This window comes from Polistes fuscatus, unplaced genomic scaffold (assembly GCF_010416935.1).
Source record: "Polistes fuscatus isolate 324 unplaced genomic scaffold, CU_Pfus_HIC Scaffold14, whole genome shotgun sequence".
NCBI lineage: Eukaryota > Metazoa > Arthropoda > Insecta > Hymenoptera > Vespidae > Polistes > Polistes fuscatus.
This window is the reverse complement of record NW_025113042.1, coordinates 277,672-303,726: the sequence shown is the minus strand read 5'-3', so window position 1 is coordinate 303,726 and position 26,055 is coordinate 277,672. Positions and strand designations below refer to the sequence as shown.

General features: G+C 30.7%; 3 protein-coding genes across 3 annotated transcripts; 1 reads left to right on the top strand and 2 right to left on the bottom strand.

Annotated features, from left to right (window-relative positions):
• Nucleotides 1-399: 399 nt before the first annotated feature.
• Nucleotides 400-5,409, bottom strand: LOC122514292 (cytochrome P450 4g15-like). The gene is made up of 12 exons (XM_043631023.1): nt 5,368-5,409; nt 2,778-2,964; nt 2,604-2,710; nt 2,402-2,492; nt 2,124-2,306; nt 1,969-2,038; nt 1,568-1,629; nt 1,357-1,463; nt 1,209-1,277; nt 926-1,100; nt 651-827; nt 400-563 (listed from the first exon to the last, which is right to left on the bottom strand). Exons 1-12 carry the CDS (start codon nt 5,407-5,409, stop codon nt 400-402), a joined length of 1,434 nt encoding a protein of 477 aa, XP_043486958.1.
• A 3,891-nt stretch (nt 5,410-9,300) lies between these two features.
• LOC122514127 (ubiquitin carboxyl-terminal hydrolase 34) lies at nt 9,301-22,946 on the bottom strand. Its single transcript, XM_043630792.1, is given in 34 exon segments — nt 9,301-10,296; nt 10,298-10,404; nt 10,407-10,446; nt 10,448-10,526; nt 10,528-10,770; nt 10,772-10,855; nt 10,857-10,876; nt 10,878-10,951; nt 10,954-10,974; nt 11,699-11,733; nt 11,735-11,824; nt 11,826-11,949; nt 11,952-11,998; nt 12,000-12,075; nt 12,078-12,351; nt 12,434-12,483; nt 12,486-12,596; nt 12,658-12,683; nt 12,685-12,708; nt 12,710-12,835; nt 12,920-12,980; nt 12,983-13,005; nt 13,007-13,104; nt 13,186-13,216; nt 13,218-13,371; nt 13,374-13,615; nt 14,205-17,528; nt 17,530-20,197; nt 20,276-21,022; nt 21,092-21,389; nt 21,461-21,533; nt 21,535-21,786; nt 21,884-21,980; nt 22,464-22,946. Coding segments are annotated over 34 exon segments (9,975 nt in total). The 5' UTR covers nt 22,576-22,946; the 3' UTR covers nt 9,301-10,152.
• A 938-nt stretch (nt 22,947-23,884) lies between these two features.
• LOC122514128 lies at nt 23,885-25,139 on the top strand. Its single transcript, XM_043630793.1, has 2 exons — nt 23,885-24,223; nt 24,683-25,139. Exons 1-2 carry the CDS (start codon nt 24,080-24,082, stop codon nt 24,875-24,877), a joined length of 339 nt encoding a protein of 112 aa, XP_043486728.1. The 5' UTR covers nt 23,885-24,079; the 3' UTR covers nt 24,878-25,139.
• The last annotated feature ends 916 nt before the right edge of the window (nt 25,140-26,055 follow it).

Sequence of the window (26,055 nt, the reverse complement as noted above, 5' to 3'; positions counted from 1 at the left end):
TGGTGTCAATAATTTATAATTTCCTTAACCAAAAATATCAAACTTTATTAATTCACATATGATTTTGACTTAAACTCTCTTTATACTCTTTACTCTGACACTTCTTTTTTTACATCTTTACTTATTCTAGAAATAGTTTTGTAGACTTAAATGCATCTTTGCCTTATTTTAGAAATACCTATTTGTTGTCTTTTCTTTCTGGCATAGTTCACCTTAAACTACCTTTTCGTTTGAAATCCCCACTTCGCACCATCGCGGGTAGCAACGGATTTCATGATCGACGTGGTTAAAATCTCGTACACCATAAGCATGTCCTTTCTTACTTTCTTATTATTACTCTTACATTCCCACATTACAATTACTTTATTGGGAACATAGTATTGACAAAAAAGATAAATATTATCGCTTGTTAAATCTCAAAAAAATAGGTTCTCCTGGTTTCAAAGTTATGCTGAATTTTAATTTAACATTTTCAACTGAAACTGGATTATCTATTCGAACAATAAATTTTCTTAATAAAGTAGCAGTGATTGCCTTCATTTGGATCATTACAAATTTTTGTCCTAAAAAAGCAATAATCAACAAAAATGTATTTAATTGATCGACTAATTAGAATATTATTTTAAGAATGCATAAAAAAATGCTATTACCTATGCAATTTCTTTTCCCAGTGCTGAATGGTAAGAAACAATTAAGATTATAATTTCCCGGCAAGAACCGATCCGGGTTAAATCTTAAAGGATCAGTCCAATATTTATCTTTTCGATGGAGTGAAAATATTCCAAAAACTACAGAACAATTTTTCGGTATCACAAGATTCTCGTCCACTTGATAAGATAAATAAATACATATTATTCTTACATAGGACAGTTATGTCAATAGAAGAAAAAAATATACAAAAATATTTTATTATGTGTAAAAATACCTTTTATATCCCTACATGATGTTCGACCAATAAATGGAGCAGAAGGGAATAAACGTAAGGTTTCCTTGACTACTCTTTCCAAATATTTCATTTTCTTAATATCTTCCAATGTAATAGGGACATCATCTGGATCGCTTGAGCCGTACAAATCGTACAACTCTTCGTATATTTGATTCTGCAATCAGAAAAGCAGAATATACGATACAAGTTTTGTATAAAAATACATTTGATTTATAAAAGATAACGACAAATAAGGTAATGTTTAATTGTTATCTTTGCGTACTTGAACGTCCGGAAATGTGGCCAGCATTAAGAATAGAAAGGACAGTGTAGCAGCAGAAGTCTCGCTTCCCTAAAAAGTAATACACAATGTTTTTTACCTTTAATGAATAAAAAGAAATTGTCTTTAATCTTAAATAGATTACACTTACTGTTAAAACTATTGTATTGATCTCATCTCGAATATCTTGCTCGGAAATTTCTCCCTTTTCGTACAATGATATAAATAGCAAGTCGAGAAATGACCTTTCGTTTGTACCTTTATTATCAAGAAAATATAATATACTATTTAGTATTGTTATAAAAGTATACTATCCATAAATTAATTAATAATAGAATGTTTTATGAAACGGTTATTCTTACTTTCATCTAGTCCATTTGATTCTCGAAGAACTTTACCTTCTTCTATTGTTTCCTTTTTTTTCCTTATAATCTTGACGAATAAAAGTTATATATAAATATATGAAAAATATATAATTTTATATTAGCAATCACATATTTATGAAAAAAGAAATGACGATTGAAATAAGAATGATCTTTTAACGTATACCTCACTTGTGATATTATTAAGAATTGATTGAAACCCCTTTAGTCTCTTTCCCAAGATGAATTGTTAAATGTAATATCAGGATGTAACCATATTTTGAGAATCCTTTCCATAACTAAGTCTACACCTCTGATTAAAAATAAAAATCAAAAAGTAAAGAAATATGAAGTAACATTGCGCTATATTATAAGTATGTAAATATTCTGTTTATAATTACTCGATAAGATATTCCTGAAATCTACACTCCGAATTGTTCTGCAAATCGAAATCACTTTCCAATAGGCTACCTGTCGGTACAAAAAGAAAACAATTTTTAATAAATTTTTATGTCAATACATATTTTTTAAACTTCTTAGAATTTCCAAATCTCACCATATATTATGTCCAATGTACACATATTTACGTAAAGCAAGAAATTTACGTTTTCACCGTTAGTAGTTTCTAAAATGTTAGCTAGTGTATTTGATTTTCTTACTATTGAGTCCATATAAGTTGAAAACATTTGTTCTTTGAACACTGGATTTAAGATTCTTCGATGAATTTTCCATACTGAAGCTTTAATTAAGAGAATATTTCTTATTTAAATTTATTGTATTGTTTTTTTAATATTTTGTAATTAAAAAATTAGAAAATGTAAACCTATAATTTACCTGGAGCAGTAAATAACCCATTACCAATATAAGGTTTCATAAAGTCATACAACTCGCTTTTTTCCCAGCCATAAGAACCGTCTGATATTATCTAAAAAGAAAACAAGAAATTTGAGAAACATAAAATACAAAAATTAAAAAAAAAAAATTCAACATGTTTAAGCGAATTCTAAAGAATGCCATTATATTTTATGAATCTAACCTTCATATATTCAGGATCATCAAAGAATAGGACCAGTTTTGGGCCTACCCAGAGTCGCCAAGGCGAAGAATAGTTTTCAGATAATTTTATTAATTTATAAGTTATATCTAAAAAAAAATTCCTTCAATAACGATCGCATAAATGTAAATATTGTAATATGAAACAAAAATGTACCTTTTAAATCACCAACGAACAAATTTAAGTTTCCAATTAGTGGATAAGCCTTAGGTCCTTGATATTTTTTCACCATATTATATTCCCGAAATTTATTTATTAAATACTCAATTACGTAGAACAATATAATTATTATAGCTGTTAAAGCAAGAACAGTAGTAATGTTCTCCATGTTGAATTGAACAAACTATAAATAACAGAAACAGTTAAATTTGTTTAAAACTATACTAATTGTCTCCGTTTGATAGTGTAGGACAAATATGAAGTTGACACTCCGCAGCGACTTCTTCTATCTTCTGTGCCAGAACAGAACTGAGAAAGAATGAATCTACAAGGAGCCTATTTAAGCAAGTCCAAAAGCACACTAAGACTAGAGGAAGTTAATCGGTGTTATAAACATAGTGTTTTCACATTATGCTAATTTATAATTACTAGATAAAAAAGATATACTAGACGAGAGAGAAGTATATCGATTAAAGTCAGATTAAAATGACATTATTTTGCCTTACCATATAAATGTGTCAATTAGTTTTCATTTTTCGAGATAAATAATTATATATATTCTTTATTACATTTTATTATATTTTAATTATACTTTAATTATATGTTAATTTATATATAATCGCACGTTTTGATCTTCCGTCAGATATTTAATCAGAATGACGCAGTAGCTCTCGTCAACTTTTACAGGAATTTATATATTAATTCTCTCACATAGGTCTGACTAAATTGAATGTTTTGTTTCGGCAATGTCGCGTGCGATAATCAATAAAGAATGTGAGAGTACTTCTCGATAGAAAGACATTTGAATATGAATTTTTTGTATCTATCTCATTCTTATTCGTAAAAAAACGAAACATTTCATTACAAAAATGTGAATTTATTGATTATATTCAAACAAGACGTAACAAATTTACACGATATTTATGATAATTACATAGCCACTGACATCACGTACGATCATTTTTTATGAACATTTATATGAATAATTTATATAAAACGGTGATAACAAGTTTATGAAATTCTAGTAATGGACAAGGATAGCTATATACATGTAAAAAAGATAATCATATGTTCTTGTAATTTTTTTTTCTTTCCGTTTTTTCTACTTTATAAGAAAAATTGTTTCTTTATGTATCTGTAACTTAGAAATAATAATAGTAGTTCGTTTGAAAGACGATAAATTTAAGATTTATTGGTAAGATTGTTTCATCCACGTTGCATTCATCGAGTTAAACCGGGACCAGGCAGACTCCCTTTTTCAAAGAGTAAATTACGATTTAAAAATTACAAGTCAATGATAATAAGCAGTATATCTCGATATTTGACGCTTTTGTTACTTTTAACGATCAAGGAGTTAAGAAGAAGTTTTTGGTTATCGGATCAATGAATGTGGTACCAAATTTCATTTTAGTTTGCTTCGAACATTGACAATACTCGTAGGTTTTAATTCTTATATTACGCATTTTTTTCTAACAGAGAGCTCGCTATTCTGAATAAGTAAGCATAGTCGATTGAAGATTACCTGATATAGAGAAGGTAAGACTTACTTAGATGTCCGTTGCGATTTTTGATTAGTGACCACTGCTTTCTGTAACTGAACTTACTAAATAACAAAGCCTCTGTTCGACTTTTATCAAACTTGAACTCGAACTAACTTATGATAACAAAATATTTCCTTTATATAGAATTTCCATCTCCCTGGATGTAACCCTGATGTAATTCTACCGGATATCAAAACTACTTTTCGGAAGATGCTAAAATAAAATTTCTTACGAAATCGTTCTTGTGAAAGGCGTATTAAAAAAATTAATTTCAATTTTGGCCTTCTCCTCTATTAACTTTTATCGACTTTTACTGCAAATTTTTTATTTTAATACTCCGTATCGTGTAATCCGCTCGTTTCTAAATTGACTACGTTAGCTATTTCTTGCTTATGTGTTTTTTATTCGCAACGTATTCTTGCTTCCTGTCGCGTGTCTCATCATTATAATTTACGCACGCAGTTTATTTGATTAATGCTTCCTAAATTTATTAGCCCTGTGTGGTGCGTAACGTCATGCTTATATTCTTTGAAAATAATCGAATGAGAATTGAGAAATTGCTATATTACTTGTAGCCTCGTTTAGTTGGCCCTTTTTATCTAATCTACTAGAATTTTGTTTTAACGATTATTTTTCTTTACTTCTGACTATTACTTAAGACTATTCCTATATAGTCTTTTTATTTAATGTCTTGTTCATTTCTATGTATATTTTATTTATTTATTTATATTTATTTGTACGTATTCTTTTTTCTTTTTTTTTATATTTTAATTTATTTATTTATTTATATTTATATTTTCTCTCTATATGTATATATTATTTATTTATTTATATTTATCTTTATTATTATGTATCTTTTTTATATATATTTTTTAATTAATATTATTTATTTATATTTATATTATTTTATTTATCAGTATTATATTTATATTATCTTTATACTATTTTTATCTTTCAATATTTATTCTGGTTATGTAACAATGGGTAATTCCCATCAATGTTTCAATAAACGAAATAAACGAAATAAGTAAAATAGGGTATCTCACCGATAGTTCCTTCATAGAAACGTAGGGCGTTTTCATACGCATTGCTTACATTCTCTTTCCTTGGTTTCTCAACCACGTGGACACGGGCCTGTATTCGCTGATGAGAATATCCAAAATACTTATTTTTTGGAATATTTCTTCTCTCACTCTTATCAATTAAGGAAGTATATGATATACTTCTTCTGGAAATAATTCTCTTGCTGGTTGTCTTTGATGTATCGTCGTAGGCGTCCAGTGAAGAATAGACCGATTGTAATGGGTCCTACAGACCGCACGCATTAAGGATCCAAGTGATTGGGGTGCGAATGCTATCGCTTCAAATTTCCTACAGGAGTAAGTCGTGAACGTCTACACAACTAGGGCGCACATATCGAATGCTGATTAACCCTTTGCACTCGAGCGGCGCCGATACGGCGCCCGGATAATTTCAAGTGAGGACTCGAGCAGAACTGCTGCAGCGCCCGAGTTATTTGAAATCTTAAATCAAGCGACTTAGCAAAACGGCACAAAAAGGGACTGCAAGGTTTGCTCTGACCGTAACACGACTGGAGGTAAACGGGAAATTTCGTATTACTGTGATATGTGTCCTGATAAACCAAGAATCCATCTTGGCTATTGTTTCACTAAATATCACACCAAAACTAATTACAGAGTGTAGTATTTATCAAAGTTTGCTTTTTTTCGACATAGAAATGAATAAACTGATTATATTTTATTATTTCTATACGTTTGTTTGTTTATAAAGTACCTGTAAGTACCTGTGTAAATGTTTTTAAAGTACCTGTAAAATGTCTACTTTATTTGGCCGAAATCGTCTCGAGTTGCTGGTTCGCGCAAGCGAAAAAGGCCTCGAGTGCAAAGGGTTAATAATCTACGATCGATTCCGATCGTACATATTCCCACCGTCGAGAGTGTAACAATCAATAACATTCATAGTATGTGTAAGTGAAGCGTGATTACTTATACTAAAGTTTACGATATTTGGGTTCGCAAGTAGCTTTATACAGAAATTAGTGATAATTTGGATAATCAAAAGATTATGATGCTATTTTTATATGATTGATTGATTGTGATTGAGAATAAAAATAATACTTTATACTGAATAAAAATTATGTGAAATAATGTGAAAAATGAAGAGAATATGTAGTGATATAGTCCAGTCAACGCGGGCCATCTCCTTCAAATCTCAGGAAAGAAGGTGGAAACTTGATATAAGGGTAAATAGACGACGCTGAATCGAATGGTGCTAATTTTTTGAGGTGGAAAGTGCCGTTTTTGAGAAAAAGGGTAAAAAAGGGTCAAAAATAACTTTATCTTAGAATCTAGGAATTTAATCGAAAAAAGTTTCAAACAAAAGCTGTAGAGAATTGAAAAATACATAAAAAATGTTATATGGTTTATCTTCGTATTTGCAAAAATAAGTGAGAAAGAGTGGTAAAAGTAATTGTAAGAGTGGGGAAGCAAGTCCCGCCTCTCAGTCGGCTTTTACACGCGAGCGGGCTAGTGTGCGTGCTAGCGTCCGTGTGTACTAAACACAAACGAACGATCTTGAATGCAAGTGCGACTGAAAGAAGAAACCGATATTTCTCCCCTTCTATTTGTTTAGGCGATAGCGAGTATTTCTTTTCCTGGCCATCGATGGTTTAGGTTGAGCGTTCTGTATAAGATTTTTCTTTCGATAGCAAGCATTTTTCGTTTTGGCTGTCGAGTGTCGAGCGTCTGTATATCTATATATATCGGCGCATAAGCGCGGCACTTTTAAATCGAATCTTGATGCTTATGGCACGCCGTTTCTTTATTTATTGTCAAAAATAATGAACCTTGAGTAAAAAAAAAAATAATTCATTTTAACAGGAACTATTATTATTTAGTGGAGAGTAAAAATAATGAATTAATTTTGTGTCTCGCCATAAAATTAATTAGAATAATTAATTGATATTAATTTTTTGACTCACAAAAATTTATTTGTATATCAAATTGAATACGTATTCTCTTTAAAACGAAATTAAAATTTAAATATTTTTCCTATTAAATTATGTATTTTATAAAATTTTAAATTACTAACTTTTTGTCTCGTAAAAATTTATTAGTTTATCAAATTAAATACATATTTGAAAAAGAAGAATTTTATATCCACACATAAAATTAATTCAAGATATATATATGAAAGGATATTCTAAAAACGTGGAATTTATTTTTTGTCTATACATAATTTTAATTCATTTCTATTATGTTATAAGAAAACAGTAATGCATTCTGATTCATCTTCGAAGTCTTAAGAATTGTACGAAATAAATTGAGCTATTATCAAGTGGTGCGTTAGCGTAAGTAGTAACGTCTTCGCTTCTCGCGCTGGCTTATTAACGTTCGATTCTTCTTGGGGGAATTATTTTTTTTATATTGTGGCGGTTAATACAAAATGAAATTTAATTTTTTAACTTAAAATAAGTATCATTTAACTACTAAACATTAACAAGAAATATTATAATATTAATTAGTGAATAAAAATACTTATATCGTTATACGATATATATATAATGTCGCCTATTGCAACAATCACTCGTTATCAAGTTGCACAAAAATAGGATTTTTAAAAAATTAATTAAATTAATTGATAGTTATATATGATTCTCGTTATATTATTTTTACATAAATTTCTTTAATATTGATTGGTTATGCACATTTTTGTTAAGAAAAAAATATTTATATTTTATTAAATTATTCATCTCTTTAAACTTTAATCGCAATAATATCAATACTTACCGTAGTTAATAAGTACATAGATAAGACTCAAGTAATTTCTTGTCTTATTTTTGTTTTCTTTACCTCCTTCAATTTTTTTGAAAATAGATTTTATATCGTTCGGAAATATAACATCAATTATATAAATATATATAAAAAAAAGTTCAAAGTAAAAACCACATCCATGTGACCAAATCATAACATAGAAATGAATAGTTTATGCAACTTCAATCAAAAAAATAAAATACACATGCTTCTTTTACTTCCTCTATACGTTCACATATAAGATACATTCGATTACTTTTATCTTTTACGCTTATTGATTATTATTATAAGATTTGCATAATTTCTTATAAAATTATAGCTTTCTTTAAATTGAATTTGTAAGTATTTGAAATATATGCGTGTGCCTTTAGGATAATATATGCCATAAGTACTTAAACTTATTAAAAGCATACTTATAATTAGCTCAATTTCCATAATATTATTTTCACAAATATCTTTAATGTAAGAGTCTAGAACATTTATGATAAGCCATGATCTATATGTGTAATAAAGCGAAGGACTAAAGAAATTCTTTGCAATATTACTCTGCATTATTGGTGTCATTGCATAAATTTTATCACATTAAGAGATTATATATTATTTGATGCATGTTTTCCAGACTCATGTTTTAATGTTTAAAATCACTATACATCAAAATGGTTTTATATAAATTCTTCGCAAACTGATCAATTTAAAGTAAAAACTAGATATGTTGCAAAAGTTGCAGTTTAGGAATTATCACAACTGTTTATTTACGATGCGTGTAATATTTTTTTATTATTAAGAAAGAGAGCGATGTAAAGATTTTTTGAATATTATAGCTTGCTTTTTATGCATATTTGTTATAATTACATTAAGGTTTATAATGTAACAAAAAAATAAATGTAAATTGTAAGATTTTATTCTATGTACAAGAAATAAATCCATTATAAGATATTATATCTTAATAAGTTTTTGCAAATAGAAGAAAAGAGAAAGAAATAAAAAGGAATCATTTGAAAAAAATAGAATGCTCATTTGAAATTCTTCAAATATGTATTTTGAATTAACATGCTCCATATTTGTAATCAAATATAATATTTTGAGAAGAACACGAAGATTCTAGAACAGAGAGATCAGACTTAAACAAGACAAAAACAATAGTCTGAGAAATATGCATTGCTTTATAATACAACTGACACATTTTACAGTACAAACAAAAAGAAACTATATTGAATATTCCTCTTTACATCAAGTATATGTAAATGAAATAGTTAAGTTAGACTTTCGACATTTAGGAGATCCACATCGACATGTGTCAGGTAGTACTTATTTAATAACTTAGATATTGAGTTACACACCTTTAAAGAGCCACGTAAAGACGTGGCACATATTATCTTACAATAATGAAATGAAAAAATTTTGTGAAAATTATTTAAAGTTGAAGGATATTTAAAAACACACAGTTTCCAGGCTAAGCAAAAGGACACTGCTACCACATTATTTTCACAAGTTAAAAAACCCTGTCTTCCTATTCCAATTTGAGATGAAGTGTAGAAATGCAAGACAATTATAGACCTAAAATCTTTTGCAACAGTGTCACAAGATTTCTTGCACTTTTCATTCCTGAATACTGGGCGGTTTACATTGTTACGTGTTAAAAAGTATATATCTTGCTATAAGATATCTAATCTCACAGCATTAACGAACGTTTATCGGCAGATGATTGTTATTCAGTCAAGAAGTAAATCGTGAATGATATACACACGCACGCATACATACATACAAATATGTGTATACACGTATCTTTTTTTTCTTTTTTGTTTTGTTTCTTTTTTTGTTGCTGTTTGTTTTTTCCTTTTACAAAGTACAGATGCACTAAGAATCTTTCACTTAGTTGCGAGAGATATAACTGAACTTTTATTTGATTTTCACAAATAATCACACGTTTACGTGTGAAGTCAATCCCCCTATATAGTACGTTGACACAAAAAGCATCGGTCGAAGACATGCAACTCTCTAATTATTTTTCGGTTGTAATTGCACGATCATTTGTAAATCCACAATGGTCTTCTCTAACATTTCAAGTCTCGACATGTTAGTTAAAGAACATCGTAACTGATTTGTACAGCTATTTGATGTCACAGTGGTAACTAAATTTTGTAGATATTGAGCCGGAATTGTAGTTATAGTTCCATTTGAGCATTATCTGTGGTCGTGAATTATTTTTTCATCCAGGATCAGGAGAAGTCGAATCGTTTTGCTCTACAATGTTTTATCTTCAATATCTATGTTAGAAACGGTTTTCTGTTCCTTTCAACCATTTCTGTAATCTGATGTAGCTTTCATTTAGTTGGTCACTGTCATCGATTACATTAAACTTACGTTTTTGAAGGTGCCTCTACTTCCTGTTGATAGATTCTTTAACTTTTATTGTCGAGTACGCGATAAAGTTTCTAAGCTGACTGTAAGCTAGTAGGGGTTTCAGTCTTGTACTGGTACATCTAAACAAGAGCTAAAGCTCGTAAATAGCCAGTTAGTCTATGAGCGGAGGCTTGAATATCAACAGCTCCACCATTGCTGTCGATAGAACTAACTAAGTTATCAATAAGTAGGCAGGTTTGTCAGTTAGTACATGCTGGCGAGTTTAGGGAAAAAAGTTTTTTAGAAGGCATGTATCGCAGGTACACCTAATGAAGATCTTTCATCTAGCGGACAGCGCTACATAATCCACTGTATAGGAAGGAGCAAAGAAGAGATGCTATATGCTTTCTGTCTATATGTGTGGCAGCATGTACATCCAACCATAATCTTGGAATAGTGCCAAATGTAAGGGAACGCCTGGATATCAATTGTAATCAAATTTATGATTTACTTCATATATTAAACCCTTTGCACCGGCTGTCACTACAGTAGTTGACAAAGCAAGTATAGGCATAGCTCGAATGTCATACCGTGACATCGGTTATTAGTTTAATGAATACATATTAGTGAACTTATCTTCACCGCAACTTATTGAGAATCCCTTTTTTCCCTGTAGTTTTCTACTGATAGTAAAAACAATTCAATTGAAAATCTAATATAATATTGAAGGTAAATGAAAAATATATCATATTGTCGGACACCTACTTCGAGAAACGTTCACCAACATCGGTCGGACGAGAGACTAATGAATACATTACAGATTCCGATGTGAGAGAAAAAAAACGGACTTTATTGTATTTCTAACAGAAAACACCCAAGTGTAGGGCATGTAATAAGTTATTATTGTTGTAATGTGCAAAAATAAACCAGCAATACATACATTAAGGACTGCTGGAGAAGAATTTATCACACTTACAAAATAATAAGAAATGAATTCTGATTTGTTTGCAATATATGTTCGTCGATCTCCACAAATTCAGATAAACTAAACATCATCGCAATACCTTACTTAGTTCCAAAGTTATACTGTATATATGAAGATTCCAGAATATACGTTGCCGCGACAAAGTAGCGTCAAGCTGCTGGTAAGTAACGTCAGAAACGGCGCCGAGTGCAAAGGATTAAATTATTATTATAATACCCTCAAATCCCAACATAGCACTTAAATTAACCATGTTCTGTCATGCAATCATTATTGATTGCAAGTCTGCACATAACATCAATCAATTCATGATATGGTAAATAAAATTCAAGCAAAGCGCTGTCATTCTGCATCTACTCCTTTGGATGCTTCAAGTTGCGAATGTGGTACTGCCATTTGCACCATCGGTCTAGCAGGTCTTGTAGGCATTTTTCCTGGAGGCGTAGATCTCCTTGGAAGATAAGGCCCAGTGGTACAGCTGCTTGAGACTCCTGAAGAGCTGCATGACAATGAGATAAATGGTGCTAAAAACAAGTATAGCATCGGCAGGAACGAGCTGACAAGTTCTTTCAAAAGATCGATTGCCAAATTACGCAATCCGGTGGATTATACGTATTTATAATGTTGCCAATTTCTTAAACATCTGGCCATTCCTTGCAATTGGCAAGATATTTCTCGCGTCTGGTCCATCTCGCTGTACGAATGCATCTGACTAATTCTACAATAATAGCTATTAATTCAGCTAAGTCACCAGCCACATGGCATGCAGTTGCTTCATGGTACTTATATGTAACATAGGAAAGCTTCAAGAGCCATACTTAAACCTCATTGTATACAACATACAAACGATCATCATTCGATTCATAAGAATCCTGACAAGAAGAAAAAAAGATATATATATATTACTTTATGTATTTTTTACAATGAGATAAAATACATCGACAAATAGCATACCGAAATGCAGATTAATGTAGCCCAACAGGAACGACCATCCAATCCTTGTAATACGAAGATAATGTACCTCTTCTAAATGACGCAATTTCAGCTTCTTCTTGTCTGTTTGATCTGGATGCCTAGCCAACTAGTAGTTGCATCAACTTGAACATTCGTCTACAGCCTAGATGAAAAAATTATATTTAAATATAAATATCAGTTGTATACAATTATTACATAAGAACTTACGGTAGAATATTGAGTAGGATTGCGTAATATTCTTAAAAGCCCACTGTATTTTGATGCGCAGCCAATTGTCTCGTAAATGTTCGTGATTGTTGACAACAAAGTCGTAACAGACCATAATAAGCAGGTAACATTACTCGATTAAATAAGTCAACATCTTGATCTTCGTGATCGGCACTATAATAGAAATATAAATAAAATTAATTTATTTCTTCCGAACGGGGAGAGCTATCCACGCATCAAGTTAAAAAAACAACTTACAGTATCTAATTAAATGCAATATTTTTTTTATATGTGGATATGAGTATCATTGCTACATTTCGGGACAATCGGAACAAACGTGATACAAAATAATAATACAGCTGTTTGTTATGATGTACTGGAATGCTTGGTTCCGAAAGCTTTGGATGAAATAATGTCCATAAATCATTTAAATATTGTCCAAACTGAAATGTAATTGTTAATAATAATTTGTTTTATTTAACAATAATTAAAACAAAATCTACCATAATACGTAAAATATATACCATCAATTTCTCTGTTTTAGAGACAACACAATGTGAGCAATGCAAAATAGGCAGTGAGTTTCATTGTACCATGAGTTTGTAAATCGATATAATGTCTTGCAGGCTGCAATAATCTTAAAAGTGCAGTATAAATCTGGTGCAATATTAATGTAGCTTCTGGAGATAACTGAAGCTCTCTAGATGTGTACATCCTAATCCCAATCGATGGGCACTGCGAAAAAATGGATGAGATAAATCATTATGTTTCGTTATCGCTTGAAAAATCATGATGTCACAATATGTATGGCGCAATCTATCATTCCATCGACACAAAGACTGAATTAAATTTCTTGTTTGATTCAAATTAATGACATCTCGTGTCTGTTGATATAGAAATGGAAATCCTTTACCTCCTGCTACTGCACTTAGATCTGTTGGTGATAAAGTTAATCTGTAAAATTTAAAATATATTTGAATATCCGCTGTTACGTTACATACAGATATTTATAAATGAATTTTAGTCTAAAAATTTAATTTAAAATGTATGTATATGAGCCGTTTATTTTGAAAGTGGCATATTATCATTTAAAATAGATGACATAGCAGAATAATGTTTCTGGGTTTCTAAGGGTATCAAATTTATTATTCCAATTAGCATAATTAACATTATTTAAGAAATATGTGTTTTAATGGCTGTGATTGGACTTATGCCACTTTCAAAATCAATAAAATGACATTTTCAATTCTTAAGAAAACATTAAGTCCATAGAAAAAGTAAATTTCCCTTGAAATAAAAATAAATGTTATAAAATCAAAAAAATATTTAACTTTTATTGCTTGTTAAATAATTTTTACATTAAAATTAATATTATTTTATTAATTACTAGCAAAGCTAGTCCATTTTTGAAAAAATGGGATTGTGATTTATTTTATGTTATCTTGACTGTTTTTTTTTTACTGTCTTATTTGTGAATATCTCAGCAATTATTCATTTTAGGCCCTACATAGTATGAATATTTTATAAAGAATTTGATTCTTACCGATGATCCGTCCCTCTACTACGCTCAACCAATGTTGCTATTAATGTAATCATTTTATCTAACGAAGCTGGTCTCAATTTATCTGGTGGTACCGCTACAATCTCTTCTTCTTCTTCTTCTTCGCTAACTGCATCAACGAACTCGTGTGTTTTATGACCCAGATAAAAGTTTACCATTGTAGAAATGGCTTGTACTCGTATAAGAAATAATGTCTCTTCTTCTCCCATTTTACTAAACTCGTATAAGAAACTAAAATATTCCGTAAGATGTTTTAAATGTTGCTTAGCATGTTCCATCAAAGATAAAAGCATTCTAACGAATCTCGTTACGCACGATCGAGTGCCAACAGTGGTTAAATCGTTTTCTTCGTCACAAAGCAGATAGAGAGGTGCTTCTGTAGCACGTAATCGTTGAATTACATGAATGCATAATCTTTGAAACATTTGTCTTACCATTTGATTAGGACATTTTACTAATATTTGTATAGGCCACCATGAATTACTAGCCATTCTTTCAAGAAATCTGGCACAAGCGCCAGGAGAACCATTGAATTGTTTAGTAAGCAATTCAACCCATTGAACCATGGTAGGCTTTTCTTTAGCATGAATAAATGTTTCCATGAAAAAAGAGGTAGAAAGTTCAGCGGACATTTCTGTAATATCCGGTTGAACGGAAAGCAATGTTTGTGGTATGTAACCACATATTTGCCACATAAAAGTAAAGTATGTATGTTCGAATATATTTTTATCCTGTAAAAAGTGCATATTATCTTGCCATATCCAATCTTCTAGCTCTTTGTTTAGTTCTAAAGGAGGCAATTTATTAGTTTGCTTATGACTTAGCAAGGACGAGCGTAAACTAGTTGGGCTGGAAACAGTAGCTTCTTCCTCTTTTAATTGATCACCAGGATCAGTACACCACTCATAGAAAAGCATGTAGGCTGAGTTCGTTTTTTCAAAACTGAAATCCATGAATTTGTCTGTAACAGAGTCATACGTTTTACTGGTCATTTCGCCACCAAAACATTCAGCTGCTATTTGATTTGGATCAAATGGTTTAACTTCGGCATCATTAAATAAAAACCATTTATCTTTATTTGGAGAAGTGCGATCTCTAATAAAACTGTAATAATGTCCTCCATCAGCTGTACCAGTATGCACGGTAACGCCAATTAAATCATATTGATAATGATCCATTTCTTCTTCTTCTTCCTCACCATCCAAAGCAGTATGTTCTTTATTTTCAACTTTGTTATTACCAGATGCTTTTCTTTCTTCTTGATAATGCTGTGGCATCAATTTTTTCTCTACATAACCCGACATGTCCAATCTTAAAGGAAAACTAAAATGTGTGTTTACTTTTTCTTTAAGCATTGTACCCATATTAAAAGTATATCGCATTGTATTAAAGCATAATATATGTGGAAGTTTTTTAAAACATGCTCTCTTCTCTGCTCTTGCTTTTTTGCCGCATTGAGAACATGTGTACATATTATCTCCTTCTAAAGTATCTTTGACAGTAACCTCATCTAAACTTTCATAGAGATTTCTCATATCAGCTACTTGACAACGAACTGTATAAAATTCCTCAAGTGTACGACTTACATGCTCGCAATCTAACGAGACCACGTTATTCGATATTACACCACAGAATAAAGTTTTTACTAAATTTTTCAAATCGCTCGTCATTTCTTCTAATTTAGACACCAAATCTATAAAAAACTCAGCCATGTCTTTTTGTTCTCCTGTATTCAAGGGTTCGTGATTCATAGTATAAACGCGACAGAAACTTCTAGGATTATATGCTTTTCTCTCAGATTCCAACAGATATGCAAACATTCGTTGTAATTCACGTAATGTCAGTTGATGTTTATTAGCTCTATTACAATCAGCTCCTAAGATAGAAATACGTGCTTGAGGCATCATATAAAGATGTTGCATGCAACTGGCCATGTAACAGGTAGCACCTAAATTTGTAAGCCCTACATATCCACAATCCGATCGTCCGTCATCGTGTGGCCAATAATCCCATGGATATGGAGAATGTGGACCAGGCCTATGTTGAGTCAACAATTTATCATGAAGTATATAATAGTTATCTGGTGCAGACTTAACAAGCTCAACCAATAAATCAAATGCTGCCGATCTAGAAACTAGGCTTTTACATTTCGGAACATGTTTCGATCGTGGATTTGGCAATGCAAATAAAAAATCAAATACTTCGTGTAATAAATTTTGTCCGATTTTCCCTTGCTTGTAAGGCGGATTATGAGTCATAATATTACATGCAAGATTTAATAAACCAACCAAGCCATCATCTTCCACTGTATTATGTCGCATTTCGAGGTGTTCTCTATTAATAATAGAATCAATAACTCTGATTGCCAAAGCTTCCAAGTCTATACTTCCGTTAGACATATCATCCGAGCCATCTTTAATAGCTTCCTCCGGAAGAGAGTCAACTAAACGACATACAAGCCAAAAATAATCTCTACAAGCAGGCCCATATGGTTCTTTGCCATCATCAAGAACAGGATGTAAATGTAACGGTAAATCTGGCTTTCTGTGGGAAGGTTGCATAGCTTCCGCAATTACGAGATGCTCAAGTAACGTGTTAAGCATCTGTACAATAAGACCGGATGCTTCAGAATTATCATTTTCCGTTCCTGTAGTTCCCAAGCATAATCTATACAAAGCAGTACACACTTCTCTTCTTACAGCTGGTTCGGGATCTTCTAATACAAGACGACGTAACCAAGTTTTCCCAAAAGGTTCAGATGACAAGAATAAGCTTTGTTTTACAGTCGGATCACTATGTACCCAACATACTAATAATGCCATAGTATAATGAATTACTTGGGATCTACCAAAGACACCTGTTTTGTAATGATTTGGGTCGCGCGGTAATGATGCTTCATTCAAAATACTTGTTATTCTCGGCATAACAGTATTAACATTCATCATGGAAAGCATTGCGTCACTAAGCTTAGGTACTAATAATTTATCTGCTTTACTGCGTTTCTTCTCTTCTCTGACAACACCGAGATAGCATAATTGTTTTAATAAACTTGCAAGGCAATCTTGTTGCCATTCGCTACCATCTCCTTGTTCCAAACATTCGGACATGAAAATATCAAATAAGTGCTGCAAACCTCCATGTTGTACGAACACTGTTGACCATGGTACATCTTTTTCTTTCTCATCGTGATTGTTATCCGCATCACCACCGCCACCTTCATGCATAGGTGATGAACTTAAGGCAGAAGAAACAGAGGATTGTTGACATTCCGTTCCTCTTCTACTTAAAGATTCAACTATATAAAGAGTACATTAATTTTTGAGGACTGGCAGGATCCAATAAATCAGGTAAAGATGTTTCTCCCAATTTTTGAAAGCCTCTCAATAATGTTGGACTAGTAGGTAGTAAAGTTAATGTATCCCAAACTCTTCTAGAAAGAACCTGAGCTTTCGTATGCGGAATTTCTTGACCTCCTTTAACCGTGACCTTCATTGCGCTGAGTGTCCTCATCAATGTGAAAAGTTGTTCAAAATATTGTGGTCGCAATAGAAGAAGCGTTGGCAAAGATTCTCTTGGTGGGGGAGGTAATAGAGACGGTGAATCCATATCTCTTTTGTTACATCGGCCAGTATTATTACGACCAGCACCAGGTGAAGTAAACACTAATTGTCCATCTTTAAATCCCACTTCCTGTAATGTTTTTTCATCAAAATCGATCGTTAATTCTTGACCTTGCGTAATCATTCTAATTGGGCCATCAGTAAGAAGAGATCCTAAAACTGAATTGGTATTTTGTGTTGAATTCGTAGAAGTAGCTGCTTTATCTTGATTATTTTGAGTATCATCCCACCACTTAGCAACTTCTGCCCTCAAATCTGCAACATAATCCGTATTTAATAGAGTAAACGTTGTTTTATCTGGCATTCCAGCAGGTTGGACAATGATTCTTATATGTTGACCTTTTTCTGACATACTCATAGCCATATGACTTCCTGCGCCTCTACCTTCCAGTATCCAACGACGTAAATGATATGCATACCGCTTTCTGAATGCTTCCAGATGTGTTCTTAATAATAGTAATGCTCTTTGTATACAACGCAAACTAGCTTCTTCATTTATTTCTAAATCTGCACTAGCTGCAGCCAGATGCATCATACATTGCGAAACAAATTCAGCTTCCTGAGATAATTGCCTAGACATGTAATAGCCATTTAAATATTGAATAGCTGCCATACTGACATCCGTGCTTTTTGCTTTTAAAGCTATTTTCCATAGGAAATCCATTCCAACCGAATCAACATCTCTTAAAGGTCTATCCAAATGTGCGGCAGCTAAACGTGCTAAATTACATAACTGTTGGAAAAGGCTAAGACCCGTCATGCTTATAGTTTCAGGTGGCAAACTTGGAAGTTTACGCATACACAAATGTTTCAATGTATCCATTCCAAGGGCATGTTGCTCTGTAGATTTTGCTTGGCTTAATAACCAACTAAAAAGTTCATCGGCACATGTTGGATCTTGGGATAAACACTGCCATAATATATCAACTTGTTCAAGACTTAAACGAAAACAGTCTGGTGAGCCCAAAGGCGAAAAAATTGATGACAGAAATTGTAATCTAACTTGAATTTCTGTTTGATGCGAATATAAACTACTTTTTGGTCCGTTACTAGTGTATGTTTTCAAATTATTAAAAAAATGTTTCATCATACCACGTTCGTGATCAGCCCATGTTGTTATAGTATGCGCATCCATTGCACCAAATTGTTGGAAACTTGCAAGTAACTTTGGTAATAATCTCAAGGATACAACTACAGAATGATTAGTTGCTAAATTTTCTAAGCAACCTTCAATAAATTTCATTGGTATTAAACGGTCAACATTAAAACATAGTAAATTACATAATGCTTTCTCTGCTTCTAATGCTAATCCTTCTCCGAGTTGGCCAATTTTATCATCTTGCAAAAGATCCCATAACAATGTATTTCCTGGTTTACAAACAGTCTCTAAATTAAATTGGGAATTCAATCTTGACACTGCTTGGCGGACTGTTCGTACTTGTGTAGGACGACATACGGACCTTCTGATAGTCATAGTTGGATGGGAATGATGTGGATGATAAGTTTGCATTTGAATGGCTGTCAAGTGACGTACTGCCAGTTGTGCTAATTCTTCTTCGCAACCACTTTCCTCTCCATCAAAGTCAGCCATATTCTTTTCACTTTTATTAGATATCCTGCTACTATAAGAACCTTCTTCATCCGAAAGCATTTCATCTAATCCAGAAGGTAAAAAAGTAGGTCCACTTGCATGAACTAATCCAGCAAGTTCAGATATAACAGCTCCTGGACCATCTGCGGCAGCCAATACTCCTGCTACATTGCTATCATCTTCATCATGAGATGTATCTGCAGAATCGGGTGCTCTATCTACATTATGCCCTACTAATAACATATATTTATTTTTGCTCGCTCTTCTCAACAATGATGCTGTTGTTGGCACTTGTTGATCAGTTGGATCTAAAGCCATTGCCTGTTGCTTGACTCGGTCAAGGGTATCAACGACTTTTGATTCATCCAATGAAGTAAGCGTACCAGATTCAATACTACCATCCAATACATCTTCTGTTCTACTTTTACTAGTCAATGATTCTTTAGACTTTATGCTACCTTCTTGACCAACAATATCTTCTAATGTTTTTTCAATTGTTGTTATAGGTCGTTTTTGAGGTTTCTTTCTTTTTCGCAATACTTTTCTTTTCTTCTTTTCGTGGATTATTGGTTCTTCTGTATTAGACTTTTCTGTATCTGCTTCTACGTCAGAACAGCTTTGTTTGTCCTTTGTATCATCTTGCAATACATTAGTGTCTTTTGTTAATTCTGTATTGCATTCGGATTTTTCCGAAATAGGGTCTTCCACTTCATTTAAATTAGATTCAACAGGAATGCTTTCCAAACTTTTACCTTTAAATGGACCTAATAACAATGGTGTATTATTTCTTTAATTTATATTTATATTATCGACAGAGATAATGAAAATACTAATTAATATACCTTCTCCATCACTACTATCTCCTCTTGCTTGTTTTCTCGGAGACGGGCCATCGGATAAAGCAGGGCTAGGTTCTTCTTCATCTTCGTCGGGACTTGTACCATCCATACCACTTGGATCACTACTACTACTTCCTCCAACACCACTTGAAACACCTCTTAAAAGTTCTCTGTTTTTCATAGTTAAACTTCTTGAATAACTCGAACCACCAGATGTCCAAATAAATTTGATCAATGCTGATGCTAAAAACAAACTTTGCTCTGTGTGATCTTTAGGCTCTAATTTTCCCAGTAAAGAGTATAAATGAAGAACAGGCGTAGGTGCTAAATGTTTTACTAATGGTGCCAATAAATCATATACTGGACGACCACAATGTTTTAATTGTGCAGCTTGCCAAATGGTATCCATATCTGAAGATGTAATTCTACCTTCCATAGCTAAGAAACTTAATACAATATGACTTTGTTTAATAACTTCTACATGTAAATTTGGTCCAAATATATGAGCTATAATATTATTTTCAGTCAACCACGCAGCTAGGGCATGGCCTACTTGTTCAACTTCAGCGACTGTTTCGCTATTGCAAAGTTCATTAAATGCAGTAATATGGGCATTAATTTGAGCTACTCCTGCCAATCTCATAGTTAAAGTTGTGCTGGTAAAATATTTAAAGGCCAAATCTAATCCATCTTTATCGAAGCTTGGTAATACCGTATCTATTGGATCTTTAACTGCACTCCACATGAAATCTTAAAACATAAAAATACATGAAATCAAATTTGATTGATTTCTACAGCTATTATATTTTTCCTGCTTACCTGCCATAGTCCTGACTGCTGGCGTGCGTAATTCTTTATCTCCTAATCGGCACATGTACTTCATAACTCGACTGCGTAGAGGTATAAATAATTGAATAACACTACCGTAGTTTAGCCAAAGTTTTAAATTACAAATAACTGCAACCATAGAATGTGCTAGGCTAACAGGCAGTGTAATCTCCATATCAAAACAGCCAGACATTAAATTAAAACCACCCTGATGGCAAAATATAGACACTGCACGGATCAAAGGTGCTGGTACTTCAGGGTCATGAGGTTCGCAATAACCTCCTTCGTCCTTTATAAATTCCAAAAAAATAAATAAATAAGAATAACTTTAATTAATATATATATATATATATATATTACCTTAATTGGAGCTAATGGATTTATAGCGCCTCCATGTTTCATTGCAATATAAAGAGGAAAATTGAGTAAAAATTTTTGAAAGAAGATGAAATAATTTTTCTCTGTCTTGTTGAGACCAACTAGATATTTGATTTGTATCGCTTGTATTTCCTTTATTTGTGCTCTCTTCCTCCTCTTTTTCTTCTTTGGCTGACTCTTTTGTATTATCGTGCTGTCCATCTTGATGTATAGTTTGTAATTGTTGTAATGTGCAGAAAACGATACTTTGAGTTAGTCGTATGAATCGATCAAAATTTTTAATTTCTCGATAACAACACATACATTGTCTATAAATTATAAAAATTATATTTTACTAAATAAGAGATTCAATTACAGTATGAATATAGTATGAAAGATGCATAATTTTGTAAACGAATCATATACCTTTGTACCCATTGATTAACATAATGTAAAGTAGTATCCACATCAGCTACACATAAAGTAGTTAATACATCTTGCTCTTTTGACGTTCTATCATCATCTGCATAGAAAACATTATATTTCTCTTAATATATTTAAGATTTATGTGAAATGTTATATAAATTACACAAGTTCAAATTTATGTACGATTTAGAATATTTCTTCTTTCTACTAAATTTTATTTCAATCTTATATTAATATATATATTGTAGTTTTTTAATGCTGTATAAAATCAAAAAATTGAAATTGATATAAAGTTGTAAGGCTTGTAGCAAACGATTTTATATGAAATAACACAATATCAGATATATATGTATATATGTATATATCTATTACATATATCTATTATATATATATATATATATGCATATACATATATCTATATATATATATACATATATGTACATAGTATATATATTAATGTATAAATTACTCTACTCATAAGTTTTCAGTATTACAATCCTATGACTAGGTTAATACACAAAATGTATATAGCGAAATAGAACAGGTTAAGATAAAATAGTCTTGTGTATATTATACTTACAAGAGAGCAGAAGATCATGAAAGTCAACGCACACATCACACATGATTATTTTACTGTAGCCACGAAAAGGCTTTCTAATCACGTTAAGTTCATCACTCAATTTCATTACCATACACTACCAAAAGTGTCAATATTATTAAACATTTCTATCTCTTTGACTATCCTGAACAGTTGATTAATTCGTTAGCCTCCATATTGCTTTTCTTCTCGCAGCCGCGTTCAATCGTAACTTACTTCAAGCGAAAACCTTTGTTTTTTCAATGCTTTTCTTTATATCTCGTTTAATTACAGATTAAATGGAATTGATTTGAAGAATGAAACATAACATTCACATATATAGAATAATTCTTATTAATAGCAACAACAATTACGATTAGATAGCCGAATTTTCTATCGATATGAATACCATTATAACAGAAGACAGCTGATCGTCGCCATGTATATGTATGCAACGTGGATTTAAAAACACTATTTACTACACAAATATTAACTAGAAAAATGGAAATATTAGTAAAACAAATTATAAAATAATCAAATATTTGCATTATATATGTAAATAAATATAATATTTTATAAATATATTTACTATATCAATTATACAATTAATATAATTATTACGTTTATACTTTACCACGATATATTATTTTATAATTTAGATAAATATTTCCAATTGAAAATTAACAAATGCTTTTTCATAAATTAGCTTTCGTCAACTTTATGCAACAATGTAATGGTGCTCCTTCTATAAAAAATATGTATTAAACATAATTAATGATCTTCCTTTTTCAACTTAATTTTCTATATTTGTTGATAATGTTAAACAAAATAATATTTTTATTTTATTTTTTCTATATATCAATATAAAATATAGAAAGATAAAGTCTATTAACCTTTAACAGATAACTTTTCCTACTTTTTAAGTAATGATAAGATATATACATATAGTGCACAAAATATGTATAATTAAAATTGATTGTCAGTTGACAGCTAACAATTTAATAATTATTTTTCTATCATATTTGACTTTCGATTTAATTTTTAATCGTTCGATCTCAAAATTGTTTAAGAACATTTTTTAAATTTATAAAATTACTCGTATTATAATTTTTATATTAAATTATTATACTAAATAAAATTGTAATAATAAAAATATTAATTATCTCTATTGTGTTGTAATAAAAAAACAAAATTGTTCATATAAGTTTAATATCAAATGTAATTTTTAATATTTCAAATAGGAGAAATATTACCAATAACATTAATTATAGAAAACTTTTGATAGATAATTAAAATAATTTGCTTCTAATTAATAAAATCGTTTGGTTAAAAATAAAATAAGATGTTTATTTAAAAGAATGATAATAACAATTTTCCAATGTTTTTAAACAAAATATGAAATAGATTAGATACTGCCCTGAAGAAAGCAATGGAAATAAGAAGTACTAGTAGCGCCAATGGTGTGAAGTCTTTGATAAACAAACTCAAGAATCTGAAAGGAAGAACATCTTGAAATAACAGTGTTTCCAATTTGCACAATATTCATTACTAAGGACTAAACCTAATTGACTATTAATAAGTTCAAATACCAAAGAGGAAATTAAAAATAGAGTAGCAAAATGGGCAGTACGGATAAAGCTGTAATAACAGGTTTCATTTGCAGACTTTGCAGTAAAATGAACCGTTTCGTGATCCACATTTACGGAGAAGAGGGTGAAAGAATGAAACTCGCGGATAAGATCAATGCTTATCTCCCAATTACGGTAAGAATATACACTTACTTGTATATACACATTCTTTACTTCTTTTCTAATAAATTTATTTGTCAAACAAGTTAATGTACAATCCTGTTACTTGAACATATTTTGATCTATATGCATCATAGTTACATTTTGTTCTACACTAAAATGACAGCACAAATAATAATCATTTGATATCACAATTTATATTATATATAGATTTTCAACAAAGAACCTTGTTTGTGTAACCATTTATTGCCTATATCGTATATAGAGAAACCTACATCATAGCCAATTTTTTATACATGTTTTGGAGTGTGTCTAATATGTATATATATTATACATATTATATATATAACAAAAGTGTCTATAAAAAGGAATCAATCTTCTTTGTAATCTTTATTACATTACTGTCTTAACAACTTATTACAAAATTGCTTAAAATGTACATAATTATTGTTATCGCATATGTTTTGTATACAGGTAAATATGAATGATCCGCTACCAAAAACTGCATGTCTACATTGTATTGAACGATTGGAAGCACATCACGAACTAATGGAACAGTTCATGTTTGCTAGGCGGAGGTTACCTACTGAAAATAAAACTTCAGCAGTGGCATCTTCTTCTACAGCGACTATTGATGCTGTACCAACATCTAGCCCTCCTCCGTGTTGACATGTACAATCATGATATTCCTTCCTTTTATTTTTTTTTTAGTTATTATTATTCCTTTTTTTTTGTTTTCTTCAACATCATTGAGTGACTTGAGTTTTATCTATATCATTTCCTCGCAAAATCGTTATTAAAGTATAAAACTGTTAGATAAAAGTTATGAATTAAGTAGAAAAATTTAACATCGTCATATAATCTACTTAAAAGCAAATTTTTAATAAAGTAGCCAAATATTGTCTTTACAGGCTAAAATTTCTAACATCGATAAATTTGCTGATTATTTTTAAGTATCCTATATGCTTTATATTTCAATATTTTGAATGCAATTATTATTTGACAAGAAAAATAATTTTTATTTATGGCTTTATACATATATATATATTAATTCTTTTATTAGGTACATTTAAATTGTACAAAGTAGACTTTGGATTAACATGATCATATAATCTAATAATTTTTCGAAGAAAAAAATATATCATGTAGTAGTATGTTTTGTGGACATAATAGTATTTAAATACTTTCATTAATATTTTATTCTATATTATCTACTTCGACAAAAATTATTACACTATCTTTAATAATTTCATATATATATATATATATATAGATAGATAGACAGATAAATAGGCACATAGATAGATAAATAGATAGATAGATAAATAGATAGATAGGTAGATAGATAGATGTTTATAATACATTTATTTTATAATAAATTATTTCTCCAAAATATTATACAAAAACTATTAAGTCAATAGAAACGTAGAAATATACTTACATGCTTATTTCATAATACTCTATGGTAACAAAAATAGGAAAGTTTGTGAAAAATAAATACATCTTCTAAAAAAGAAATAAAGAAAAATATCAATAAATTGGTCGTTTAAGATATCGATGGGACAAGTATTGCAATCATTGTACATTTCCATTATATACATCATATTATTCAATTCCAATGTTTTTTAAAAGTCAATAAATGAATATAAAAGTATAAAAACGTAAAATCTGCAAAGTTATACATATAAAAATATATTTGTACATTATGTTAACACAATATTATGTAATGTTTTTTAAAAATTTTAATATTCCTTTTTTTATTCAAGCAATGATATATAATAAACTAGCTTTACAAAATTTAACGGCGCATTTATTATGTCAGTTCTGCTGTTTTTTATTATCAAATG

What these genes read in the sequence shown, in the direction of transcription:
- LOC122514292 (XM_043631023.1), bottom strand. Translation starts at nt 5,409, where the DNA reads ATGCGTATGAAAACGCCCTACGTTTCTATGAAGGAACTATCG. An exon ending in TACATTGGACATAATATATG is followed by an intron (nt 2,039 to 2,123) that starts GTGAGATTTGGA and finishes TTGTACCGACAG; the next exon opens with GTAGCCTATTGGAAAGTGAT. An exon ending in CCACATTTCCGGACGTTCAA is followed by an intron (nt 1,101 to 1,208) that starts GTACGCAAAGAT and finishes TTCTGATTGCAG; the next exon opens with AATCAAATATACGAAGAGTT.
- LOC122514128 (XM_043630793.1), top strand. Translation starts at nt 24,080, where the DNA reads ATGGGCAGTACGGATAAAGCTGTAATAACAGGTTTCATTTGCAGACTT. An exon ending in ATGCTTATCTCCCAATTACG is followed by an intron (nt 24,224 to 24,682) that starts GTAAGAATATAC and finishes TTTTGTATACAG; the next exon opens with GTAAATATGAATGATCCGCT.